Here is a 22,467-nt window from a genome sequence, read left to right on the forward strand (position 1 = left end):
TCACACCAAATGACTGCTTACATCTCAAATTGAAATACGCAAAAATGTTAAAAATCAGTTTCCCTTTGAAATGATGCAAAAGGAACCTGGAATTGTTTGACCAGGCAACATTTTCTACTCCTCAATGATCCACTTTGATGTTCCTGTGCTCACCAGAGATACAACTTTTTGCTCATTCTGATGACGGTGGTATCTGACATGGTCTTCAGCTGTTCTTACCCATTAAGACAAAGTCTTGCAGAATTCCCACTATTCTCCTTTGAAACCTTTCTTTAAACCCGTTCATCCGCAATATTACTGATCACTGGTAGCGTTTGCATTTTTCTCCATTGTCTATAAACTCTTGAAACAGTTGTGTGAAAAGCCCATGTCGACAGCCGCTTGGACGACGGGTCACTCATTTTACCCATTCCAACACACAACTGAATTCTAACTGATGCTCGAAATTCTCGTCTGCCTGATTTACAGCACACACTATAGTCACGTGACATACAACTTTGAATATACAATTCGTGTGAAGATTGAAACTAGGTGTACCTAATACACTGGCAATTTAGTTCGAGACAAGCAGAGCTGGCAGCACATCTTACCTCTGTTCTGTGAACCAGCATCCATTTCCCATCCTCTCCTTGTTTGTGGAACTCTAAGTAAGGGTCAGATTTACCAAAGAAATCCTAAAACAAAACAATTACATATTAAAAATAATACCATTCTTCCAGTGTAACTTACTGAGCTCTGTGGGAGTAACAGGCAGTACTAAGCATTTGAACTCTCTTACTTTTTTATCCAGCTTTCTTCCACACATGGACAGGGTGATTATTCTGTTGTCTGATAACTCCTGAGCTGTTATCTAAAAAAACAGCAAACTTTACATGATACTTTTGAATAAACCAAAATTGTACAAATGCTGGTAAAGTAGGTTTGTGATTCATAGTCTTATCAAAGCAGAAGGTCTTACTGTAACGGCTCCCTTCCCTGCTGGCTTTCCATTGGCCAAGATAAGAGGCCGATGAAGCTTTTTATTGGACACAATCTGCATGGTAAAAAATGGTCAGTTAGAACAGCTTACAAAAGCAGACAGAGATGTTGGCTAAAGTGGCTCAGTCTAAGGTCATGGCAGAGGCTGCAATTACGAAAGAGAGTCAGCATTAAGAAAAAACTAGATCGATGTAGGCTCATTAGCTAATGTTACTTTCAATGAAAAAGGTTTGTTGGCACCAGTTAGTGTCTGCAGCAGTTCTGACAGACGTGGCTTGACAGATTTAAACTTGCACTCCAAATCCCAATAGAACTGCCTAATATGGACAACCTAGGATAAGGCTGTTTAATATCGTGACGATGACATGAGAAGTAATTAATTATGATTAAAATTAAGGATGTTCAAGTCCATTTTTTGCCCCCTGAGCTGATCCCTGTACTTTAAAGCTAAAGGCCTTGGTGGAGTATTGGTCTGTACTGATCAGATACAATCTTTGGATTTTCATGGATTATACAGCCGCATAATTTAGGTATGCTAGGTTGCCAACAATATTATAGTGAAATTATTCTGCATAATGTGCCATTCTGGGCTGATAAAATTGGGTTTTTGGGGCCTGTTCTGTTTTATTTTTTCATTTTTTATGTTAACAAAGTGTTACTGTTAATACTGTATTATGATCAAATTTGTTTGACCTTTTTGATGATTTGGCTGCCAGCTACTTTATTATTCTGGAATCACTTCATTTTTGATATATGCATAGTGGTACATGCTTTTTAAAATGTAATTATTGTTTATTTCTGGACTACTTATGTGAAATAACTGTTTTATTGAGTGGTATTGCTCTAACGAACGCACAGTAGCCCGCTTCTTTCTCTCAGTTTTGAACACACTGATTCTGACAACGCTTACTAGTGCTTATACCCGAAGCAGCACAGTGCAGCCCTTAAACCACAGCTCTGTTTCTGCAGTAGTTTAATTTTCAACTGGCCACAACTCACAAATGAAAAACACAGTGCAAGTGTATTTTGCATATACTTTTAAGGGCATGCTGCTCGTGGTAAATTGCAGAAAGTAGACTTGAAGGGTAATGGTTCTTGCTCACATTTTACATGCCAGTGCTTAAATGAAATGTGGCAAGCTCACAGAGGAAACACAGGCGCTGCAGATATGGCACGTTTTCATTTCCACTGTTAAACAGTTCTACGCTGCAGACATTTAGATTTCTTTTTTTACTTGTTGAAATGGCTCTGCAAAGTGGATAATGCCTGTTTATGTGGAGTAAGAAACAAAAAATGAAAAGGTTAGAACTGGATCAAGTCTAATACATCCAGTGCGGAAGCCTTAGGGTATTCTAGGATGATTTCTGGAATCCAAAAATACACACTTTATAAGTAGTTGGATAGTACACTACATAAGACACTTGCCTGAAGTCAGACCAACACTGCTCCATTGTTCAGGCAATATAGGGTAATGTGATCTCTTTTATTAGTGCAACCCAGTGCAATATTCTAATTGAGTAAACTCAAATGACAATGACAATAAAAATTCAATTCATTTTGCAGGCCTAATTGACAATAAAGAGAAACAGCTGAGAGCAATTTTCAGCAGTTTTATATATTGACAGACGTGCAGTATGTACAGTGGGTGGATGCAGGAGATATAAAGTTCTGATGCAGTACCACTCCCAGTGTGCAGACAAACTCTCCCAGGAAGTCATGCTCGTACAGCTGGCTGCTGCACTTGTCCTCGTCAAACATAGCGAACTTAAGCTTCTGGACCTCCTCAAAGTGATAGTCCACCTGGAACTTCTCTCCGAATACCGGGTTCAAATTGTTCACCGCCGTCTCTGTTCGTCCCAGCTGCAGCCATGACATGCAGAGAGAGAGAGAAACGGAATTACTTTTCCTGAAGGCAATTTCATCAACCAGTTGAAGCAGTTTTCATCCTTGTAAATGAGACGGAATCTATAAGTCAGTGTTTGGTGGGGAAATGATCCTTATTGATCTGAGGCATCTCTTTCTCATGTCCCTGTGTTAGCAGAACAGCATGCTTTCACAAAAAATAAGTAGAAAAAGAAAAATGAGAGGAGAAAGAGAGAGGCAGAAAGAGGAAAGGAGGGAGAGGGGGAGAAAGATGGAAGGAGTAAAAAAGGTAGGGCAAGAGTGAAAGAGAGAAATGGAAGGAGAAAAGGTAGAAGGGATCGAGAGAGAGAGAGAGAGAGAAAGAGAGAGAGAGAGAAAGAGAGAGAGAGTGAGAGAGAGAGGCAGAAGTGGAGAAGAGAGAGAAAAGGAAAAGATACGGACAGACAGAAAGAGATGGAGGGAGGAGAGGAGAGAGAAGTTGAGGATGGAGAGAAAAAGAGAGAGATAGAGAGGTGGAGGGAGGATAGGAGGAAGAAGAGAGAGAAGAGAAAGAGAAAGAGATGGAAAGAGGGAGAACAAAAGAGAGAAAGAGATGGAAGGAGGAAATGAGAGAGAGGGAATGACAGAGAGAAGAGAGTCAAAGTTCAGCTGCGATTCATTGATTAAATGCTTGCCAACAGCCAGAGCGCATTATTTCAGGTAATCAAAATTAACATGAAAATACACACACACCCTAGATGGAACTGAACATTTGGGTTGAGAGGTGATGCTGTGCGTCCACTGAAGTGAAGAAAAAATGAACACGCTCCCCTGCTGTGTGTGTGTGTGTGAAAGAGAAAGTGGGTGAAAGAGAGAGGGTGAGAGAGAGAGGGTGAGAGAGAGAGAGGGTGAGAGAGAGAATGTCAGATGATGTCAGTGCCATGCTTTATTCTGAAAATTACTGGGCCATTTTCAGTGTCTATAATAGAATAATCGTTGCTCTGCTATTATGTAGCAGCACACATTTACAGAGCGAGCTGCAGATCTAGATACAGTACCAAAATATCTTTACCTGATGAGGAACATGAACTAGCAAGGTAAAAAGCGCTAGGAGTGATTTCATATTGGCTTTAACTCTATTTTTATTTTTATCTACATTAAAATTTATGCTGTTCACAATCGTGCTAACGTGAAGAATTAAATGCCCCTAAAAGCTACACCACAGAACGTCATTACATGAAATAGTTACAGTGTTGCTTTATGTATGAGACACTGTCTTATGATAAGAATTTGACCTAAAATGTATTTTTTAAAAGCGATGCATGGTGAAGAGGTTGTAAGGCAAAACAGTGCCAAAAAATCTATTTTTTTCAGATTTTCAGAATTCTGAGGACACATGTCCAGATGTAGGTGGTTTTGAACAGTAAATAAACAGCTACATTTGTGTTGTAGACATTACGACTCCTGGTTCCTGTCAACACTGTCAAGAAAATTAAAAGTGAAAGTGGGTGATATGGCAAAAATATAATTTCACAATACACGACATATAACAATATTTTTTCTGACATTTGATAAGTTGGAACAGACAAACATGAACGTTTAGAAAATACTATCAAAACCTATTTTATTGGAACTATTTAAATTTAATTGAACATTTCTTACACTGCACTGCACTAAATCCAATTAAACAGGTCTAATTATGCTCTATTGCAACTTATACAACAGTTAGTTCCAGCCACGCAAGTTAATTGGTTGAGAAGGCGAAATAACACTGTAACACTGTATCACTCCGCTGAGACGCTGCTGCTAAGCAACGACATTTGAACGTTTTTACTTCTTACTTTGCACACATACAGAAAATGGATACTTTTAAGATCACATTTGACCAACAGCCAATTAGGTCAGACTCTGAAGATGAGACTACACTAAATTCCGAAATTGTTGGTTGATCTGTGTAAGGAGCTGAGGAACAAACTGCCGGCTGTGCAGCGAGTGAGCAGAGCTTGTTACTCTGATGTAGCAACAAGCCGCTTGTTAAGGAACTATAATTTGGCGGAAGGAATTGCTAACATTAAAACATTAAATGCCACGTTCACGGCCCAATTTATTTATTTATTACTTTATTTATTTAACTGTTGTATAACAGCAAAAGAACACTTGAGGTTGTGTGTTATCACAATAACACACTCCCTTTCATGTTCTATTGCTTAAGGAACGTAGTTGGTCAGTGCTCTAGAAGTACTGACAATATCCTCGATATGTTCAGTGAATCATGTTGTGATATATTGCAATGTGTTTTATCACAATAATCCTAAACATCATCATTGCCCAACCCTAATCTCAACCATGGAGCAGGAATTTTGGGATATTGGTGAAATTCCACTCTCAAATTTTTGCAGACATACTTTCCAAATGCACTGCATTCCACCACACTGTGCTAGCAGAGGTATCAGTCAGTGGAATCACTACTCCAGTTGCTAGACTCTCACTAAACTGACTGGTTGACTGAAGTGAGCAGCATTCTAGCTTTTACCAATGGTATAGAAGAGCCCACATTCAGCTTTCAAATAGGATTAATAACACCACCAGCTTTTAAAGGTCGAGTTATTATTGCTTTGCTAAACTACTTGAAGTTCACATGAACTCGAATCATAACGCGGTTTCCTTGCATACGGTGACCTATTTCTGAGTGACACACTGTATTAGGGAGGACACTGTTTTGCTCAATCATAGGTGGGGGTGGTGGGAGGGGGAGGTGAGACATAATATCATTGGTTAATATTATTCTTCTGCTGGTACCGAAACCTCAGGGCCACCGGCATTGTACAGTTTCATGTTTTCCTGCTCAAGAACTTGAAATTGAGTTAATGATGTGATGTGAAGTTGGAAAAGACTTGATTATAATTTATTGGAAGGTCTTATTTTTTGGTCCCTTCAGAACAGCTTTAGAACAGTCAGCAGCCTCTTCGCTCTTCTGAAGTGTCTCACTGTGTCTAAGAATAAAGACCTCCTATTGCAAGGCGTTGAACTTCAAAGTGGTAAAACTCGAGATTTCCTGTTGCATGTCTTACATGCATATGCTGTTTGAACAAGCAGAATGCAAAGTTTCCTTGACTAGACAACAGGGATGCTAGTCTCTGACCTGAGAATGATTCCATATAGTTACAATTCTTTAGGAAATCACAAATTTCACCAATTTATTTTGGTACTTTTTAAAACTACACTGAATACACAAGTAGGATTGGAGCAGCTATTTACATACAGACAATAAAAACAATACTTCAGTTTTTCTTATGCATTTTATGGTAATAAAATACACCAATTTGTTTTTCACTTTGGAAAAAAATGTAAGCATGTACTTTAATATTAACACGATATATTAATATAATAAGTGATTATCAGTTTTAATATTCCACAATAAATTCAATCGAATCATTATCTTCAGATCGTATGGTGATGCATTTTAACGTCCCCACAAAATGGTGTTAATCTTGAGGTCGAGGATTGACCTGTTTGTACATGAACGTAGACACCCATCTGTGTCAGCGTTATGCTTCAATCAGTATGTTTCTATGTACAAAAACATAAAAACACAACACTTTTTTCACTGATGACCACACCAAAAACAGAACTCCCACATCGATATCAGGTGTCACTGCCATTTGCCTGTATGGTGTAACACATTTCTATTACTTTTTTTAATCAAACTGCTTCAAAAGGGAGCAAAACCAAAAGTGTCACATTCATATTTTGTTCAGTGTGTGCACACACTTAAGCTCAGTGGATTTACAGTGTTAAAATGATTTTTATTGCTCCACCAAGTCCTTAGTGAGAGCAGAATTTGCTGTGAACATACTGCATTTATTATTGCATTTTTTTTCAGTACCATTTCAGCCCAGTCCCCCCACTCCATTTCTTCCACTAACCCCTACCCACCAAGCTTCCTCTCTCTATACGTCTCTGTTTAAAAAGCAGAAGCCTTTTGTTTCCCATGTTGTTGCTATGGTTACGGTGCACTGAGAAACACTGATTTCATGCTCAGGTTTGCACTATTGACCACCAGCGAAGGCCCACAGCGATCACTGCGCCCAGAGCAGAGTGAGGCGAAGAGCAGACAGCACACACACACGTGCACACACACACACACACACACACACATCACACACCTACTCTCACACACTCCGGCCTTCTGGAGCTCGGCCAGCGCGGCTCTATGCATTTCTCCACACAAAGCTTACTGACTGACTACAATGCAACTCAGTGCCCAGCTGCTCTGGTCAAACCTCTCTCTCTGGTTTCTGATTCTGTTTCTCTCTTCCTCTTGATGGTTCCTGACCTGATGGATTAAATTTACACTACTTCCTGTTTACTCTGAATGCAGACAATCAAGACATGTTTAGTGCCTGAAGTTTGCTTCTGTAGTTTTGGAGCTAAAATGCCTAACAAGGAAGCTTATAGCCAAAGATACCACTTTTTCTTCCCCATTGTGGATATTTAGATAGATACAGATACATTTTTTCTTCAAAAACCACTAAACTTTCAAATGACTTTATTTTTAATCAAAGCACTTAAGCCTAAGCTGAGCATCTAAAAGTAGGCTATCACACTACAAACACTTTGTTAACCCACAGAAAGAAATACGCTAAGAACATCACATCACACAACGTGAGTGTATATTTCAGGAAAGATTTTCTTACAGGATCCATACCATTTTTTTCCTTTCCAACAACCCATTCAGCATTTTCTGCTGATATCGGCTCATCGAAGGACGTAGAAAGGTGTTCTAAATTGCGAATGCTGAAATTTTAAGCAGCATATGTGCTATAAACAGTGACGTCATGCAAAATGAAATGCCAATGTTTTTTAATATGCTTGCTAATTTACATCAAATGCTATAATGTGGCGAGACAACAATATGCACATATAATTGACACATCGATGTCCGCTGACGCACACGCTGATTTCTCTGTTCTCGCTCTCATTCTGGACGAACTTTACGCAAATGAGCTGACTGTTGATACGTGGTTCGGTAACCCATTGTATCACGACCATAGTCCAGCTACACCAGGCCGAGATTTAACGCTTGAGCACCCACTGAGTTTAAGATAGAATTGTTAAAAAGCACATTATCCAAAATGTGGGACAGTATTATACTAATTATAATTATACTCTGCATATGCTTTTCCTCTATGCACCTAAATAGGGTCACACAGTCGGTGAGGCAAGCGATTCAGACACAGGCACGGCTACTGCATGCTTTGAAAAAAAAATAAATAAATAAAAAAAATATATATATATATATATATATATATATATATATATATATATATATAATAGAAAAACTCCACCCTAAAGCAAACACACATATGCTTTTACTAAGCCCAAATTATTTCAATATTACAATATATTATTTTTTTACCTGTCACAGTCAAACAATCCTGACATTCCTCAATAGCCTACTTTCCTCGTCCCTGATGCCATCTGTACTTACAGCCACCAGTTTAGCATACAAATCAATTAATCAATAATTAATTAGTTGATAAATAATTTGTCGCATAACATCACATGATCACATGACATAACTTAATCATGACACTTGTCCCAAAACCACATCAAGTTAAGTAATCTCAAACAGACTTGCTAATGTTGTTTCTGACACCGTGTGACATGCCTAAGAGTCACGTTATACGTATATAACTTCAGTGTTATCTACAAAAACAAACAAAGCTACAGACCAGATTTGTACAATACTAACATTAGCCCTGTAGCTCCGGTGAAAACTCAAACACAAAAACCTTGGACACCATCCGTGTCTCTGCTGATCTGCCTCATTTGGGATACACAGAATTTTTGGCCAAATCGGCAATTCAAATGTGTCTCTTCCTCTTCCTTCCAGAAACACAAAAAGCTCTTCCTTTCTCCTTGTCCTTGCTCTCCAAACTTTCATCTTCACATTCTGCCCATCTCTTTCACCTTTGAATTACCACCTCAGTCTACTTTCACTTTGAGCAATTAGAGGTCAAGAGTTCTTATTGCTTTGTTCTACGTAAAGTGGAAATCATAATGCATCTTTTCCATACCACAACGAATTTCAGAGTAAAATGCATTATTAGGGAGGGTCTCTAAGCTATCTCAGCAATGCTTGATGATACTTCCAGATGGTGGTTAGTGGAGAAGAAACATAATAATGGTCAATATTAATTTTCCTGGCCGCTAGTGCATGGTGAATCAATCAAAACTTACAAGACATTTTAGAGGTGGACAATAATCACTGCATTTTGATTTGGGGAAGGCAAGGATTTTAAATGATATATGATATGATGAATCATATACATGAATCTAATATGACCAGGCACATGAACTAACAAGGTAAAAAAGTCACTTTTGATTTCAGGTCAACACTAAATTTAATTACTTAATTAGGTAACTACTGTATAGTTATTTTATACACGTAATAATTTACACTTCCATTCAATTTACCTTCTGTATTGATATTGATCTACTTTATTTTCCTTTTTCTTATCAAACAATGATGTTGGCTTGGTAAAAAAACTAAGCATGGCTTATATTTCCACAGAAGATGACTGTATGCAAAACAATAACTTTTCATCCACATCAAATCGTAAAAATCTCCTCTGAAACTCACAAATACAAATGTGGTACTTACTGATTGTTTAGAATCCACAGTTTTGACAAAAAAATATCTGATTGTTTCAATAAGCTACAAGTATGAAAGTATTAATATAAAATTACACTATACTTGTGTTATGCCTGGCAATAATTGCAATATCTAATGATTAAAATTCATCCTCCATTTCCCCTCAAACTCCTCCATCTGTCTGCAAAGGAAAAGAATAAAGAAGAACCACCAGAGCTGCCACACCTCCACCCAGTTGCCGTCCACCTCCTGGAAGAGCACGCAGAAGGGGTCAGACTTGGAGGCCACATCGCGGTCCAGCAAGTTGGAGCAGGACACCGAGAGCTCCACCTTAGTGACGCAGTGCTGAGGGCCAATGGCAGGGCCCGCATTGGGCCCTGAGCCCAGTGTGTAGGCCATGCAGGCTGCAGTCCCTCCTCTCCCACACCCTGCAGATACAGACGAACAGAGCACCAAATTACTGCACAAGATATAAAGCGTACACAGGGAGTAATAGTTTAATATTAAAGGATTATTCCATACCCTAGCTTTCATCTCCCACACCTGTAGCATACAGTCCCATGAACTGTTACTACAGACAATAATTTCAACCTGTTTCCTTGCTCTTAGGAAACAACTGTAAACCCACTGACTCGAGACATACTTACAATAGAAGTCATTTAGCAGCTGATAAATTCTGTCAGTTTATGATCAACAATTGTTTTTGTACAACACTGATAAATTATACCATTAAAGGTATTTTCAAATTAATATTTAAAGTTTTAGCTTAAGCTCATGTCTTACCAGAAAATCTAGAAAAAGCAAACATAACTAAAATGTAACTGCATGTGAATGCCCTGAAGAATGTAAGGTTGTAGTTTTAAATTTACATTATGTAGTCACGTTTTTCAAATGTGTCTTCAACTGCCCAATGACCTCCATTATAACTGCTTTTCAGTTCTTTTCCAGGTAGATAGAGGGGCATGTCCAAATTAACATCCGAGTTAGCGATTGTACGATAGAGATATAACATTTTACCCCTTTGAGGTAGGTAAAATAGCCACAATAGAGGAAATCTCTTCCACTCATTGACTGTGTGATGCTGTTCTCTGCTGTTACCATGTTACTACCCCAAAATAGTATGTTTTCATAACTGTGTTATATCTACTTCAGAGCTGCACAATGTATCAAACGTACCAAATTTTTCTGTGTTCAATCCATTAAGACAATAAACGTTTCTGACAAATATCTGGCTTTTGGTATCGACCACTGCAATAGTACACTACACATACTACTCGATACTACACTTGATATCAGTATGGAAATGCTGTTATTGTAACAACCCTAATCTACTGTTAATAATAAGCTTTACAAAACAGATTTTTGTTTATTTAAAAAAAAAAAAACTTAGTGTACAATTGCTGCACATTCAGAGACAGACTGTTTTTAAATATTATGTTCACATCATCAATTATCACTTCTCATACTGTCATTGCGATATCAAACAACTTTATTGCATTTAATGTCTATATCATGCAGCCCTAGTAGAATTTGTCTCTGTAGCATCACTACAGCATGTCTACATCAGACTGATGATGTAAATTTCATTTCTTGACTGACAAGTAAAATAAAAGCTACCAATGCAAAATACTGTAATATGATATAAATTATGCAAGCAATTAAGTGTTAACCTGTTGCCTGAGTTAATGTGTTTGGAATTCTTTCACACATTATACTTCAGTTATGTATGTATTCAATTAAAATGCAACGCATACTGACATAATTTCAACTGTGATGCTAGGAGCGCAGAGCTAATGTGACTTCCATCCATGAGAAAATAACCTGAGAAATTACTGTTTATTTCCGTAAAAGGAAATGTAGTGCCTGATTAAGGGTCAGATAGTGAAAAACAGCTCAGAGAAGTGATTTCTTTTTTTTTTAACTCTTAAATGTTCCCCTCTGTTTTATGCACACACACACACACGCGCACACACACACACACACACACACACACACACACACACACATACACACAGAGGCGCAGGGAGAGAGTACAAGAACGTCATGCCAGGACATGAGGAACACAGCAAGGGCTCCTGTTGCTAAGATACTGATGTACCAATGTCTTTCTCTCTACGTTAGTGTCACTAACCATAAATAGGCTATGACCACCTTAGAGAGAGAATACAAATATGAGTGATTAATATTCATGCTACATGCAGTTACTTCATGCCACGACACAAGCCAGCGCCAAATTACATTTAGATATATACGAATACGAGTAAAAGCAACAAGAAAAAAATCTCTTGGATTATCCAGTCATGTTTATCTTTATCTCTAGCAGCATGGGAACCAGCAAAGCTACTGAAAGGATGTAGAAAATCATAAAACCTTAGCATCAACAACCTGTGTGGGTACAGAACAGCTCATGGGGGTTAGCTGTCCTGGTGACATACAGCATGTGGTGTTCTAACCTTTGTGGTCAGGCACCACATTGCTAACTGCGAGATGCATTAACTTCAGTGAGACCAACAAGAGAGAAGAGGAAAGCCTTCAGACTGTAGAGACAGGCTGTCAGAAAACAATCAGATTAAAATAGAACTAAGAATGTAATGATTTTAATACAGAATTGGAAAATTGAAAAAAATGAACATCCAAAGCAATGAATCAAAATTTAAAACTGTGTTTGCTGATATGCCCCCCAGTTTCTTTTGATGGTCTCTCATTTTCAATTTGAATTTAAAGCAGAGTCATTAATTTAGTTACAGTTACTGTTTTCAATCTACGCACAGATTTGGCACATACAATCATATGCAAAAGTGTGAACACAACTGTCCAATTACATGTTTTATTGATTTTCTGAGTAAAAAAAAGTCAAAAATAAGTAACATTAATTTTCAAAGCAAATTTAAAAATTTTTAAATGCGCCATAACTTTTGCACAGGCCACAGCAAATAAACAATTATTATGCATTAAAATGTGCAGAAGTGTGCTCTCTGTAGAGAATGTGTTAACTAATTTTCACTTTTTAATTCAATTCAATTCAATTTTCATCAACAAAACTGTCATTTTAGTTTTGGAGGGTTGAAAATGGAGACATGATACAGAATCTTTTTTATAAGGCAGTTCGGGTCTTTATATTGTTTCACATTCTTTATAGCTTTGCTCATTACTCTGCAATCTTTTAACACATAAAATATTGAAAACTGAATGGAATCTTGACCTCATAATTGAAAACGTATTGAACCTGAAAATGTATATCACCTACAATGAACCAATGTGATTATGGATGCACAAAGATATTGGAATCATATCAGTACTGGCACATGTTTAAAATAACAATATCAGCACTGACTGTTTAGATTTGGCTGATACTTCAAACCGACATTTGAGGATATATTTATTGTACTCTAGAAGTGCAGAATGTTTAGATGACACTGTGCTACAATATCTGCGTTTTTATGCATTTTACTGCATTTATAACTCAAACTAATGTTACATTTCTCTGGAATGCTAATCCAGATAACTCTAGTCCTAATTTCTACATTTTATAAAGTTTATGTACCGGCATCATCAGATATGTACATGCCCATATTCCACTGTTATATTCTAGTAACTCTGTAATAACGTTACTAGGCTATCATTATTAACTATACACCAACACAGTACATGAAAGAACTGTATTATTATAACAGTCTAAAATCACATCAGTAGTTGTAATGCCTTTTGGTGTGGTTTGCTAGATTTTTATGAATGTTTTAGCTCCACCTGAACCTGTATTACACTGATCATATGCTCTTACTTTTTTTTTAAATGGGTGAATTTGGTAGTATTAAGTTATTAAAATGTGTCCCTCTAATACACTTTAGGAGACAAAGCTGAGAGCAAAACTCACCGAATGAGGCCAAACATCCCATATCATCCAGCGTTTGACTTACAGTCTTCTGATTTCTCATCAACTGAGCACTCTTTATATAGCCTCGCAGAGTTAAGTATCATACTCAACTTAATCATATATTTCCCATGTTTTACTTGTGACGGTGACGTAATGGAATATTCAACTGCTCTAAGCCTGGACTCCAGACACAACAGAAAGCTTTAGGAACACACACACACACACACAAACAAGCAAGCACACAAACACACACCCAGAGTGCTGGAGTCCACCCATCCATGATCAGAGTGGAAACTCCACCTCATGCTCTCCAAAGACTCACCATAAACAGCACTTAGATGATCATCAAGTCCACACTTACTCACCTGTCTGCTTACTGCACTGCCACAAAGTACAAACTCTTCCCTCCTGTTTAAAACTACTGTGAGTTAGTCAGCCCTGTAGAACAGCATATACACTTCTCTAAAGTCATTTAAATGTGATTTTATACAAATGAAATGAATCTGGTTACTGATTCATTTTAAACTAAGTGTTAAAGAGTTTGGAAGACCTGTCAAATAAAAGGGATGTTATGCTCCACACTATCTCAAGGCATCCTGGGAAATGTGGTCACACATAAATCCCCACCAAGTCCTCTGTAAAATCTCTCTCGCAGAAAGAGACAGAGAGAGAAGATTATACTGTGTGAATCTGTGTGTGATCCGTACACTAATTATATAACCCCAAAGTGCCTTTGCATAGCAATCAAGTTCCAGCAGTGTGCTGAGTTGATTCATTCAGCCTTCCTGTCTTTATTTTCCACTCCTGATGTGAAATATAATGCTAAACCAGAAATAAAAGGAAGGTAGGCTACTGCAGTTAGGCAATCCTGAGAACACAAAACAGACTAATGAAGTACCTGTTTTCTCTCACAATTTGTAGAAAATGTCATACTGCACTTTGAAATCAGAATGCGGTTGTATACAAGAGTTTTTTGTTGATTAACATATTTTCTATGGATAAACAAACTTAAATATGGTATTTTCTGCAAATTTCAGTGCGTAACTGTAAGGTTTAACATAAATAAAATGCTATAACTTCTGCATAGGCCACATTTTATTTTTATCCCCACCCCCTATATGTTAAATTCAGCAAATAAACAGTAAGTAATGGAGTAATGCAGAAATGTGTTCTCTGTAGAGGATGTGGTTATTTTCAATTAGAAAATCAACAAAACATGTCATTTGACTGAAAGCCCTCCCCTTTTATGAACAGAACCGAAAAATTTGTCTCTTATTTCAGCTGATCAAGATATGACCCCTAATTTGGACAGATAATGCAGCCCATTAATCTACGTCCTCATTGCATATCCAATGAATTCTTTAAAGGGCCTATAGTGAAAACTGAACATTCCTCACTTTTTTGATCGTATTATGTAAACATTGTCAAGTTTCAAAACCTACCATTCACTCTGTCCCTGCAGTTTATGTATGGATACTAAGCTGCAAATACTTCAAGTTTTGAAAAAATAATGCATTTTACATAAACCCACAAAGTCAGCCTGGAGCAGTTTAGCTCCGCCAATTCACACTGATGTCGAAAGAAGTGTTTCAGCCTTTGGATAAGGCACAATACAGGTCAGCCAATCAGAACAGAGGTGATTTACGGATATCAATCGTAAAGACAGTGTAAATCAGAAATTCTACCGCATTTTTCTTTTGTACTGCGACCCTTTCAAGCAGGGCTGTAACTAGGACTAACTAAGTCCATTTAGCAGAAACGTGACCTACATCACACAGTGACTGAACTAACTGCTTAATACGTGTAATACACCAACTGTCAATTTCTCCTTTAGGTTGTTTTTTTTCTTTACACTAAATGATTGCCCTGTCCATAACTGAACTTTTCCTTTTATTATTCCTTTCCCATCCCTCCTCCATAAACTGCTATTACTGTTCCATAAACTCCAGTTACCCTGAATAATTTTTTCATTAATCATTTAACTGTTTATTTAACCATTTACTTAACCATTTATTTTATTTGCCTTTTTGTGTCTCTCAGTTTCCTTCTCTGTCCTCACAGATTATTCAAAAAGTACACATTATAAATGCTTTATTAAAGTCTGTCTTTATCAAACCTCCCCTATAACAGGAAGGAAGATACTCATACAGTTAACTAGACGTAATACATCAAAATGCACCTGATTTTTGAAATATACTACATGATACCATGCCATCAACACGCTGTTTAACAGTGAACTTTATCATGCTAGTATTGTTGTATAAGTAGGTAACCCAATACAACTTTAAACTACCATTGATTTCTCATCTAATTGTTCTTGTAGCCAACTATGGAGCTTGCAGCCTTGACTGAGCAGCTACCGGAAGTAGACTAAAGCATGCTGATTTGGCCAGCAACTTTATGAGTGGTCCAAAGAAAAAAAATTACAACAAAAGTTATTGTGGTTGCATTTTACAAACATAACCACGGTTATATGGCTGAACCACAGCAGTTCTGAGATCAGCTGAGAACCAGTCACTACTGACCTGAATCTCATGAAATGCTTCAGAAATGTCCGAAGATCTTGGTGTCCTCTTGCTAGTTTCGGGCATGATAATCACTGATAATGAACTGGAGGCTTGAGGCAGTGGTGGATAGCAACAATTGCTAATTGATTGGGGGACTGAGAAAATAAGGTGGAGCATGGCTTAGAGTGTAATGATTTGCTTGGCCACAACACAGCAACAACACTCACAAAAACAAATCAAATGCTGCTAGCTTAAAAAATGAGGCTTAATAAATATTCTTTCTCCATTTGACTGGTTAGGCCTGTGATCAAACTGGGTAGGACCAGGCTTAAACAGGCCTACCTGTGGCTGTGCCCATTCTGATAGGCTACTGTATTATCAGAACAGCGCAGTTTCACATTAAATCTAATGAATGGAGAAATGCTTTAAAAAAAAAACCTTCGGAAAGTCAACACCCTCATAACTAGTTACGGGTATTTCCAAATGAAACATCGGGGGGGTTTCTGAAATAGCTAAGCGTTTTTCCCTACCTGGTGGTGACATAATCAAAACTCGGAATATGTTTTTGAGGCAGGCAAAAGTCATTAGATTTCATTAGATTTCGTGAAAATAAGAATTTTGTCTTTTAAATGAAGTGTTACGATGAACTGTGCTTAATATGACCATAAACCGACCGCAAGGATATAAACTAAGAAGTTGATATTAAGTTGATATTAAAGGCACAGTAACAAAATTGTTTAAATCTAAAGGAATAAATAAAGCTTGGAAAACTGTCATAAAACTTAATTATGACTGTTTTAGTGCATAAAATAACACACAAATGATATGAACGGAGCCAAATGCAAGAAAAATGTAGGTTACGGCTGCTTAAAGATTGCATAGATTTCTGTATCTCTTACTGAAACCACTACTACTAGAACAATGACCACTGTAATACACCTTCAAGCACTTATTTCAAATGTGGATGAGAAGTCTACTATGCAGTAAGAACCCAATGAGGATTGCAGGCCCAGAAACATGCAATGGACTTAAGAATGTTTTTAAAATTATATACAATTGAGTACGGTGACTTCTGCTTCTTTCAGGCCCCCCACTGCTATTAACAGCATCTCACCTTCTTGTGAGCCCTGCCACTGTGATAACTGTTATTTTCACCTCCAAAATTAAGGCCACTTGATTTTAAAGCATGCTGTACTTGAGGCAGTCATTACACTATCGGAATTATTTATTATATGTATTTATTATATGCAGCTGACAGGCATAAGATGTTGCATCCACAGCTGAAGAACATGCAAGAAACTAAGGAGCCCATGAGGGGCCATGGTTAAAAAAATGGGATTGCATTTCCTCTGAATACTTTTGCGTTTCCTTGCAAATCTTTCGCGTTCCCTCGCAAAAATTTTGCATTCTCTCACAATGATTTTGCATTCCCTCACAATAACTTCACAAACCCTCAACAACATTGTGTTCCATCGCAATATTTTTTGTATTTCCTCGCAAATGCAATGGATTTTGCAAAAGAACGCAAAGCTGTTGCAAGCAAACGCAAATCTTTGCAAGTGCAGACAAAAATATTGCAAGGGAACGCAAAGTCGTTGCAAGGTTTTATTTCACAATGGCACTTTAGGGGCTCAGTCAGAAACAGAACAAGTACACCATTCTGTTTCTTTTTCTTTCTTTCTTTTGTTTCCTGATGCCCATCCTGCACACAGCAGCACTCTAACCGTTAACCACATCAGCGCCCAGCTAGAGAGCAGAGCTACGAGCACAAACAGGTCAGTGTGGCGATGTGTGTGGAAGAAAATTAGCCATGTTTATTTGGACTACAAAATGCACTAAACGAAGAGGAAAAGCGGCTCTCTAAGGCCGAAACATGATCTAAGTGTAAGTCGCTCTGGATACGAGCGTCTGCCAAATGCCATAAATGAAACACCAAAGACTGTCTTCATACTGAAATGAACAACGCTTTCAGTTTAATTTCTGACAGCCTTTCCGCTCGTTTCTGTTTAGTTCTGATTTTGTTTTGTTTAGGTCTGCCCAGACGGAAAATGAACCCATTCGCGTAAATGACAACTTCTCCATGTCGTGTTACACATTCATTAGTCCTACTCCTCCGTCTTAAAGCTGCTCTCTAATCTAACCATCATCTGCCGCCGCCGCTCTTTCAGATCCAGAGCATCAGAGTAAACAGTCCGCTCACCTCTCGAAAGCTGCTCTGAATAGGTCGTCTGTTCTTCTTCGCCTACTTTTCTGGGGCGACCTCTCTCTTCTCCTCCGTCAGTTCTGCACAGCAGAAACAGTCAGTACTCTTCTGAAGTGTCGCTGTGCGGACTAAGGTTTCCACTCTGTTCTCTGTGTCCACTCTGTGTCCAGCAGCAGCAGCAGTAGTGAGTGAGCGGACACGGAGAAGTTGCTCCTCTCCTGCAGGCAGGCGGCTCACTCACTCCAGCAGCCCGCGCTGAGGCTGAGGCTGGGCGGGCTCCCAGTGAACCATGGCAGTCTCCACCCGCGGTTTACACACACACACACACACACACACACACTCCAGCCCACAGGAGTTGAGGGCTTCGCACAGCTCAGAACTCCGCCTGGCTCAGCTAAGCTTGAGCACACTCTGATCACACTTCTTCAGAAGAGCTCAGTCATTTTCACCACACGAGTGAGAAACGGCACAAGCTGCAACAGAGCACGAGGCAAGCCTCGTCACGTCATTAAGTGCTCAGTAAAAAAACTGAAAAAAGAAAAGACGACAAGAGAACAAATCCTTTGTATCGATTCAACAGAAACCACCTGTTGCTGCTGAGCACATTCACTGCAGCTGAAACAGCCTCTTCTGTAACAAATGACTATCAGAGCTGCTCCAGGTAACGGTAGTTGGGTTAGAGCGGACTGTGAAGCCTGTGGCAGCTTCAAAACTCTTAGTTTTCAGTCAAACCTCTCAGATTTATAGCGGGGTTTGGCTCATCCTCTTGGGAATGAAGACTAAAGTTTATTATCACCGTCACTGTTATCACATCCACCAGCAAAATCCACTCCATTATCACATCTATCACCGCGAAAATGAGAAAATTGATAATTGACAAATGATTGTTTACCTCCTCAGGAGAGAGATGAAAGAGTCATGTGCTGTCACAGGCCTGTACTGCCATCTAGCGGATCAACCAGTCAGCACAGTTCTTGCAGGACTGAATCTTGGCCTGTTAACTACGGCTGTATCTCAAATGCTCCCTATGTAGTGCACTAGGTTATATAGGTCATGAAATAACAAATTCCACACCAAAGTAACGCATTATATTTCTAATAGAAAATAGTTTGGGATTCAGCCGTAGGATCCACAACTCCCTATCTAACACTTAGTGCACTATTTGGGAGTGGAAGCCATAGTTTCATGATTTAAATAGTGCACTATAGGGACTAGGGAGCCATTTGAGATTCACCCGGTCTTTTCACTGTACAAAACGTTTCACAACAGGCAGAAAACATACTTAAATAAAACTCAGAAAAAGATTTATTATTATTATTATTATTATTATTATTATTATTATTATTACAACATATATTCATATTACTCATTAATTTTTTTCAATAAATCTTTTTTTTTTATTTTACTTTAAAGTGCTCTGCTGTGGAAATTATTTACGAAAGACTGTTCCTGCCAGGTAGAGGAGGAAAATTTACACAAGCACAGCTTTAATAAGATTAAGGTAGTAACCAGTAATACAGGCACAAATCATAGAAGTGAATACTGCCGACTGTAAGTATTTTACAAGGAAAATGAAGTCAAAACAGATGTGTGTTCTTTCATGCTCAGGGTGTTTCTAACTTCCTTGTTCCTTACTGTGTTCTCTAGAGTAACGAAGTACATCTTATATTTTGGGGATGAGCTGGAGTGTTTGTGACCCAGAACTAATCATCCAACACCAGTAGCTGACATCACTAATGCTCTTGTGGTGGAATGCAATCAAATCCTCACTGCAATGTTCCACCATCTTGTGTAAAGCCTTAACAAAAGAGTAGAGGCTGTTACTGCAGCAAAGAGGGAAGTAACTCCCTATTAATACCCTCAATTTCAGAAGAATTTCAAGTATCTGCAACATATAGTTTACTTTACTTTACAGTTTGCTTTAGTTAACTAGTGTTGTTAGTCTGTCTTTATCTCAGCTGGAAAAATACATACATAATATTGATGGGCACATTTTTAAAATCTCATTAAGAATTACCTAAAGTTATAGCACATGTAAATATGCACCAGCATGCACTTGTAAATGCAGCCTTGTTTTTGTTGTAAGTCTGGTAAATTCTATAGTTCACAAATCCTATAATAGGCAACCTGTCAAGGATTTTTAGTAAGTGTGCATTTTATTAAAGGTAAAGACAATCTGAAGTCTATTATGTGAGACATGCAGGCAGGATATGTGAAAGGTGAGACCCACTGAGATATCAGTAATATAAAAACCCACAGTGATAGAAGCCACAATAACAAAGCCCCAAATCTTTTTCTTATCAGTGCTTTATTACCTCAGACATCATAAACACATCATAAACATCCGGTCAATTCACATTACACAAGTCTTGTAAAAAAATCCTGCAACACAAAGGCATATCTGCGGTGAATTCATATCTGTGGATGCTTTAAACATGATCATTGCTACTGACATGATTCACCCACTGAAAATGAAAACAGCATCTTATTCTGTGAACTGTCAAAACTGCTTTATTCAGATGATTTAAGGCAACAAATTATGGAATGTGTCATAATTTGAAAATGCCTGTTGCCCTTTACATTGTGTGTACATTTCATGAAGAATGGACTGAAAGAAATTGGCCAAAATGACTTGGAAAAAAGTCTGGTTACACTGACTTACATTACAAGTACAGTAGGTTTTTTCCTTCCCCTGCTGGTGACATTTCTTATAAATAAAAATAATGCCTGGCCAAGACTTAGTAAGGCGTGGGAATGAGATAATCTCGTGAATAAGATTATCTTGTTCCCATGCCTTACTAAGATGTGGCCACAACTTAATTATCTCATTCCCACTCCTTAATAAGTCGTGGCCACACATTAGGATCTCGTTCCCACACATTAATACGTATTATTTTTATTTATACAGGATGTCAGTATGGAGCAGGGCTCCATAGAAAACCATTTATTTAGGCAAAAAGAAAAAAATCTTATTTTGAAAAAGTAGTTTCTATTTTGTGAGCTAGTCTAAACACAATTTGGCTCCAGATTTCTACTTGATGCACCCAGCCATCTCACAGATTTATTAAATTCGATCACCTGCACACTTGAATTAACATAATAAAGTATTGCTTAGTCAGACCAGGTAATAATGCTGGGCTTCTTTGGGAAGAGTTTTGTAAATGGTTTAATGACTATCTAATAGTTTTGTATTTCTTGTAATATTAAGGTTTTCCTGAGCATTTTTGTCAGGTGCTTATAAACTAAGTGCAATACAATATAAGGTCAAGATTCACAAGATTCATGTCAAGATTCACAACTGTGTATCCTCAGATATGTACTTCCTTACACATGTGTTCCAGGAATTCACAGTATTTTAGTGCAGTTTCAGGCCTCCCTCTACTTCAGGCTACCACCATTCTGCACCCACCGGCCTTCTAACCATGGGCTCCATCTCCACACCTAAGTGTTTAAGGCAAGCTTTTACTTTGTTAAATCTTATAACAATAGCCTAATAACAATAGCAGTCTGATCCACTGCTCTGCATTCCTGTAATCCAGTTCACTAAGCACTGTTTATTTGCCTTTACACTGATGACTTGGATTTCCTTGCTGGAGTTTATGACTGTGATTCTGATTGTGAATCTTTTTGTGTTTTGTGTTTTTTGCGTTTATCTTTTAAATCTTTAGTACAGAATTTTCCTGCACCTGCTTCCTGCTCCTTTAGAGCGGTTATTACACACACACTGAGGTATCATCAAGGCTGACACACTACTTGTGGTACAAAGCAATTTAACGCATTTAGTACAAACTGAGCAGTGCTTCCTATTTCAAGCGTGTGATCCTGCACCAACTCAAAATAATTACTAAAACAATATGACAGATGAAATAAGGCAAATTAATTCAAGGATGTCCATCAGTAGTAGAAGAAGTGTAGGCAAAGAAATGAGAGGCAGCTAAATTCTCCCTACACAGAGGCAAAAGAACTAAATCATTATTTAAAGGGGCACTCCAGCCAAAATGAAAAATGTAATCATTGCTTTATGTTACAAACACCACTATTCTCCTCCTATAGTGGTACACAGCAGTAAAAATAAGATTTTCTGGTTTAAAGACTGGGAAAAGGTGGGAGGAGCTTTTGGAAAAACTACAATTGCTTTGGGTGGATATCTCAGGCTTTTTTCCTGTTAGCATAGCTAGCAAATGCAGAAGAAAGCCAGATAGCTAACATGACTTGCAGGAAGCTTGATATCTGTATATATTAGCCTCAACATCAAAGGTACATAAGCTGATTTCTATTGCTGAGCAGGGATTCCCAATGAGGCTGAGAGATATTACATGACGTGAAATAACTCAATACATGCAAGTTTTAGCATAATGTGAAGACCACATAGACGTTTATGCATTCCCTGATGATTTATTAGAGA

At 38.0% G+C, this 22,467-nt stretch overlaps 1 protein-coding gene across 1 annotated transcript in view; it reads right to left on the bottom strand.

Moving 5' to 3' along the window:
- The window catches only part of cpne2 (copine II), a 47,660-nt gene extending 29,172 nt beyond the window's left edge, over positions 1–18,488 (bottom strand). Inside the window, exons 1-6 of the mRNA XM_036584660.1 lie at positions 18,060–18,488; positions 9,704–9,906; positions 2,659–2,838; positions 959–1,033; positions 779–850; positions 591–674 (exon numbers count right to left, since the gene is read on the bottom strand). Of these exons, the coding sequence (XP_036440553.1) occupies positions 591–674; positions 779–850; positions 959–1,033; positions 2,659–2,838; positions 9,704–9,877 (585 nt within the window). The 5' untranslated portion in view covers positions 9,878–9,906; positions 18,060–18,488. The remainder of the gene's footprint in view (positions 1–590; positions 675–778; positions 851–958; positions 1,034–2,658; positions 2,839–9,703; positions 9,907–18,059) is intronic.
- Positions 18,489–22,467: the final 3,979 nt, after the last annotated feature.

This window comes from Colossoma macropomum, unplaced genomic scaffold (assembly GCF_904425465.1).
Source record: "Colossoma macropomum unplaced genomic scaffold, Colossoma_macropomum, whole genome shotgun sequence".
NCBI lineage: Eukaryota > Metazoa > Chordata > Actinopteri > Characiformes > Serrasalmidae > Colossoma > Colossoma macropomum.